The sequence below is a fragment of the Sesamum indicum genome, linkage group LG6 (assembly GCF_000512975.1).
Source record: "Sesamum indicum cultivar Zhongzhi No. 13 linkage group LG6, S_indicum_v1.0, whole genome shotgun sequence".
NCBI classification, from domain to species: Eukaryota; Viridiplantae; Streptophyta; class Magnoliopsida; order Lamiales; family Pedaliaceae; genus Sesamum; species Sesamum indicum.
In genome coordinates this window covers 6464196-6470824 of record NC_026150.1, presented here as the reverse complement: position 1 = coordinate 6470824, position 6629 = coordinate 6464196, and the positions used below count along the sequence as shown (strand labels likewise).

Here is a 6629-nt window from a genome sequence, read left to right as displayed (position 1 = left end):
ACTGCCAGAACAGCCCCATGAATTTGGATTCAGGAGAATAATCTGCAGTACTGGAGATTTAGTTCGCATGTCCCGAACTACAGTCCGAAATGATAATTCATCTTCTGCACTTTCCAGCAACTGACTAGCAAACAATCTCTCGAGGGTGTAATTCCTATATGGAGGTGAAATTGATGCATCACTAACTAATCAAAAATCAATAAGCCAATATTTTAACACACACACTCAAAAAAATAAAAACAAAAGAAAAGAATTAAAGAAGAAAACGCAAAAGAATTAAATGTCAAGTCCTATTGCCTTCTCTCTTTCCGAATAAAAAAGTTCAATAGAAAAGAGTCTTATATCTTATGAACTAGACAAACTCCTATTGCATTTCATCCTTGTTTTAGCATTTAGCAAATTTCTCATATTTGTTTCTTTTCCAAAGGAAAACATATAATGATTCAACTATTCTATCACCTTTATCTTATTCGTATGTTCTGTTTTTACCTTGCTTTTTTTCACCTTCATGATAATTTCACCTAATTCGAGAAAGATATTCCTGAAGCTCGCTGGTGCACATAAGAGCACCATTCTGTTGTGTTCTTATTACCCTGACAGGTTACTCAGTGATGATTCTTGAGTTCACCGTCATTTTATGAAGCAAACACATACTAAATCAAAAGATACATCCCTCTATAAGTTTGTACTACTGGAGAAATAATTAGAGCCTAAAACAGTAGTGTCATGAAAACCCAACAATAGAAAAGGAGCAGAAGCTAGAGTCACAATTATCTTAGTAAAAATCTCATTGATTAACATTTAAATATTTAAGAAGCATAATAGCAATACATGCTTCCATGTAACTCAAAGGAAGCCAAGACAAACTTTGAAATATATGTTGGACTTTTACTTAAAAAAAAGATGACAAATACGATTATACAATGAAGGAAAAAAATAACAAGGTGAAGAAAATATAGAGCTCACCCAAATACATCTGCTCCACTGGAAGGCAAGCAAGTTGAAATGTAGCATTTGAATAGACGAACTCCACCATCTATTGGTACATTATCACCAAAGCATGGATATGCTCCAACAAGACAAGAGCATCCCGGACATAAATATTCGATCCACCGGATATCTCTCGAAAGGCCAGAAGACCTAACCATGAAACCATTCCCGAGATAACCATCCAGAAATACTTTCTGATTTTCAAGAAGTTCACCATTTGCTCCACTCATTCGTACATTTGGAGAGGTTCCCAGCATATTTGGAGTACAAAATTCAGTGTGGCAGCATCCAGTTTGAATTTTTCCATTCATCAATGCTTCGCTTTCCTCAATTTGCAATGAAGGAAAGGTCCTTGATAAACTATCACCATCAACTACATTTGCCGAAGTATTACATTCCATATTGGCTGCAATGCTAACTTCAGCACAAGGGGAGTTTACAATTCTATGGACATCTTCATTATGATTCCCGCAAGAGGTGGCCTGTATTAGTTTACATACCTCATCTTGCGAATCTTCACTCGAACATTTATCTCTGAGTGATTGTTCATCAGACTCATAATTTTGCCTGATCGTCACATCAGAGAATTGACATCCCAAAAGATCATTTTCGCATAAAAGAACAGATGTTGTATTCAAGAGGCATAAACCTGGTGAACATGTATAGGATTTTGCATATTTTGCAACCAGCTTCTCACTTACACCACCAAATGAGCAACAACAATTCCCAAACCAATTGTCAGCAACATCTCGCCAGTTAACTGATGGCATTTCCTCAAAACATCTGTACAGATAATTGGCAACTTAGGATTCTAGCTTGAGAATAATAAACACCTAACAAAAAGCAACAATAAAGCATGTAAAAGCTCTGCAAAAAGGGAGGCAGCCAAGTTTCAGAAGTCACAGTCAGGCAGATCTTAGCTTATACATCATTCACCCATCAGATTACAGACAAAAACCAAAAGTTCCATCTTTCATGAGCCCAACGTACAGAGCCGTAGCCGCCTGATTTGAGTATAATCGACCAAAAATGCAGCAGCTTTTACCAAGATTCTCTGAAATGATATGGTGATCCTGACATACCTCCTACTGATATGTTAACATTGACTCAATCAAAAATGGTTATCCAGTCCAAACAATACTTTTCTGATTAAGTATATCCCCATACAGGAGAAGTCATAGTGAAAACAAGCTTCAAAAGATAATGAATAAAGGAAATCAAGTATCTAACCATGAGACCTTGATGAAAAAATCAAATAACTGAACAATCATAAAAGAGAGAAATGAAATATCTACCTGAGACCCTTTGTCAACTTAGACGAGCAATTTCTGCAGTAGAAGTGCACCTCCTTCATACTAGATAATTTCTTCAAATCTAAAAAAAGAAAAAAAATTACGCATAAGATAATTTTAACTAAAATTAAATATCAGAACAAGTTAAAAGTATATTAAAAGCAAATGCGAAATATGCTTGTTAAGTAAAAAGAATCCCTACATTCTTCACACCCCCTGAATTAACAAACAGCTTAATACTACTTGACAGAGAATCCAGAAAAGAAAAGTATTTAGTATCCACCTTCTCCAAAAGCGTAAGCTTTAAAATCAAAGATATAATTTAGTCCCTAACAAGAATTAACGAACCAAGACCAATATTCACTTACCAGAATCAATTGAAAGAGGAAGAAGCTCGTCTTTATTTTCCTCAGAATTAAGAACTGAATCAAAATCCGAAACCAGAGGATGGTCGACCGGAAGCAACAGAACGAGTTTAACTTCAATGTGGTCATCGAATGCCCTGACTTGGCGCGGAGCCTCCGGGTCAACCAAGACCCGAGGGACCGGGACCCGAAAAGAGGTCTCTATTTGGGCATCGCCATCCGAAAATGACACGGTAAGCAAAGATTGTTCGGAGAGAAAGCTGAGTTTGAGGTCTCTGCATTGAGCTGAGGGCTTTATGTTCGGGTTGAAAAGGAGTAAGCGGAGTATTGGGGCGTGCGACTGGGCTTCCCATGTGAACCGCCACCAACTAGATTTCTGGGCGGCGGCCGCCGGAGGTTTATCTGCTGATGATGGTGGTGACATTTTCTTTTTCCGCCTGAAACTTCTTGGGCTCAATGGTGAATTTGGCGGGCAAAATTACTCCGCAAAGGGGAACGAAAGAAAACTATGTTGGCCGAACTTCTTAAGCCCACTTACCTGATGGGCCAACATCATTGTCATTACCCAATCTAAATGGCATAGTTCCAAATTTATTTGGATAAATCAAAATTTAAAGAATTTCAATTCTTTAATTTTAATGTTTGAACTATTTTTGTTGAATATTGATTGGTGTCAGACTATTTTCAAATGGAGTTATTTGAAATTCTTATATCAAATACAAATTCATCGATCCAAATGCATCTTAACATATTTTTATGATGAATGAAACAAATATTTAAAAAAAAAGAAATTCAAATATAATACGCTATCATTGTAGCTCAACGCCTTCATTAATTACAAATACATATGTTTAAATTACGTACTTTGGTCAATTTTAATATAAAACTTAATTTAGGTCAAAGTTTAGAAGATCATTAACCATATATTTTTAATTATATAATCTAAAATAATATTATAGAAAAGAATTAAGTAAATGCTCTCCTGAGTCCCAAGGAGGTTGGACTCTTCCATCCTCGCCATGTAAAAAATTATCTTGTTGAGACTTGCACATGAGAAACCTCGCTCAAGCATATTTTCTCTTATTTTATTACTTATTTTTACTTTTTTTATTTTAGAATTATCATTTTTATGATTGTTTGCTGATTTGAGCGTCGAAATGCTAACGCATATTTTGTAAATTTTCTCTTTTAGGCTTGCAATAATCCAAGCCCAAATTCTTGAGTTGGACTTGTTGAAAGGAGCAACCTTTTGCTAACATCAATGCTAAACTTGAGGAGGGTTGGTTTTGATTTACCCTTCACCGTAAGCACAATTTATCTCAACTTCATATGACAAATGTACAAGTGACTATAATAGAGATAACCTGATGTTCCATTTTGGGAATAATTAAAATTAATGGAGAAAGACGATACATTAAAGGGATAATTGCATTGCCATCTTCTGAGGTTTCGGTGTAATTACATGTAAACTCTTTTTATGCTTTGATCAATTACATTTAGTACATCTGACATTTGTTTTCGTCCAGCAAATAGATACATCGACCCGTAAATCAAAATTCACGGAATTTGTTAATATCAACAAAGAAATTGAATGAAAATCCATATTTATCTCTAACCGACTCATTACTGACTTATTGCACGCCAAACAAATATTTTCTGATCAAACTATCATTGTACATCTTCACATGCTAATGCATGTCAGGAGGTACATCTTTACTCTTGTATGGATAGTTTGATCACAAAAATCTATTTGACCTACAGTAAGTCAGTAATGAGTCAATGTGAGATGACTACAAATTTTTGTTAACTTGTTTTGCTAATACCAGTAAATTCCATAACTTTTGACTAACGGATAAATCTATTTATAGGACAATAGAGAACTAAATTTAATTTTTCAAAAATCATAAAGAGTTTACGTATAATTACATCAAACATCGAAAAACAGTGCAATTATCCCTACATTCAATGCATATATAACTTCTTCTAACGTATATGAAAGTTGTGTGTCCTGGATCAATTCCCATGACTTAATAGTTAATACTAGTTGATCAGGTTTATTCGTCAAATTGCTGACTCTATCAACTCGTTTACCTTTTCGAGAACAAAAGTTGTTGTTCAGATCCTTCGATCTCTCCAATCGGCCATTTTGCATACCATGTCCGGTCAGACCGACAGGCCGGCCAGCAGTGTGGGGGATTCATGACACCATTTTATTTTCCACCTTTGAAAGAAAAAGAATGACGAGATGAGAAGGTGACTTGAAAGAGCATTTATAAGGTGACGAGGTTTTGTATCAAATTTACATAATCAGTCTTAAAATAATAGCTGTTGAGTTAATTTCATATGACATGAACTTATAAAAATTTCATTCAGGAAATCCAAAGTTTTGTTTTGAGATGTTGAAAAATAAATAACCAAAATAAATTGGAGATAATGGAAAACTATAAATACACATATATATATCATATAAATATATATATACATATACGTATGCATGTATCACTGAAAATTTTCATCACAAATTGAGATGAAATTTGTGAGGAGTTTTTAGGATAGATGATTAACACGCACAAAACGATGTCCAAAACAATGACGAACATTTCCTAAAAAGCTTTTAAAAATGTACTCGCACCCTTTTCAAAGATTATGCGTCTATAATTTTACCTCTTTTGGTTTGAGCAGAAAATGCTGACAGTAACAAAAATTCATAAACTCTCAATTTTACCCCTCATTTGACATTCCGTATAAATTATATATTGGCAAAAATGCCTGAGTAATTTTTTATATTTATAAGAGGAAAAATGTAATATATATAAAATCAAAAGGGTATAAATGTAGTATAATTATTTTTGAATTGTAGTCGTTAGATAAAATGTAGACGTTGATTAATCGAAAAACTAGACATTTTTGGGTATTTTTTTTTAGTTACTATATATATTTGAAAGGTTAATTACACTCTCCTCTCCTGAGGTATGGTGTAGTTACACCTAAACCTCCTGTGGTTTGAAAAATTACATCTAACACCCCTGAGATTTGCTTCTATCTAATAAATAAGTCCACCCATTAGTCAAAAGTCACCAAATTTGCTGATATTGATAAAAAAAAGGGATCATTCATCAAAGAACTTGTGTTTATAGTCCCCAACAAAATGACATTGTTGAAAGAAAACATCAACATTTATTACAAGTAGCAAGATCACTTATGTTCTATGCTAAGTCACCACCAAGATTTTGAGTTGAAGTTTTACTTACAGCAGCCTATTTAATAAATAGGATGCCCACCCAAACTTTAAAATGAAAAACACCCTATGAGGTACTATATAATAAGGTCCCTAAATATAATCACCGTGGGATTTTTTGTTGTCTTTGTTTTGCAACTAATGTTACGCCTTTTAAAAGAAAATTTGACCCTAGAGCCATAAAATATGTATTTTTAGGATACGCTCAAGGAAAGGGGGATATAGAGTTATGGACTTAAACACAAATGAAATGTTTATCGCTAGGGATGTCATTTTCCATGAGGGAACTTTCTTTTTCCATAATGTAGAATCTGACAATAGTGTTTGCCCTCTACCTACAAGTAACTATGAAGAAGAGGATATAGGACAAGAAAACAATGAGCAGAGACCACTTATTGAGGAACAACCTGAACAACTTAGGAGGTCAAGTAGAGTTAAAAATAAGCCTGTGTGGATGATGATTTTGTGTGCAGTAATATCTCTTTACTTCTTGAAATATCACTAACCTCAAAATGTAGTAGCTGTGTGGAAGATTTGAGCTCATTCCAGGAACCTAAGACCTATAATGAGGCTTAGCAACTGCAACAATGGAGGGATGCCATGCAACAAGAAATCAATGCTTTAGAAAGTAACAACACTTGGGAATTGACTTCATTGCCACAAGGGAAAACTGCCATTAGATGTAGATGGCTTATAAAACTAAGATGAGGCTTGATGGTTCCATGAAAGGCACAAAGCTAGGTT

The 6629-nt window shown here is 34.5% G+C and overlaps 1 protein-coding gene across 1 annotated transcript; it reads right to left on the bottom strand.

The window, feature by feature from the left end:
- On the bottom strand, positions 1–3152 carry LOC105163990 (the record flags this gene model as incomplete). Its single annotated transcript, XM_011082528.2, has 4 exons — positions 2651–3152; positions 2286–2364; positions 967–1773; positions 1–154 (listed from the first exon to the last, which is right to left on the bottom strand). Coding segments are annotated over exons 1-4 (1461 nt in total), but the record flags the coding sequence as incomplete, so codon positions are not given.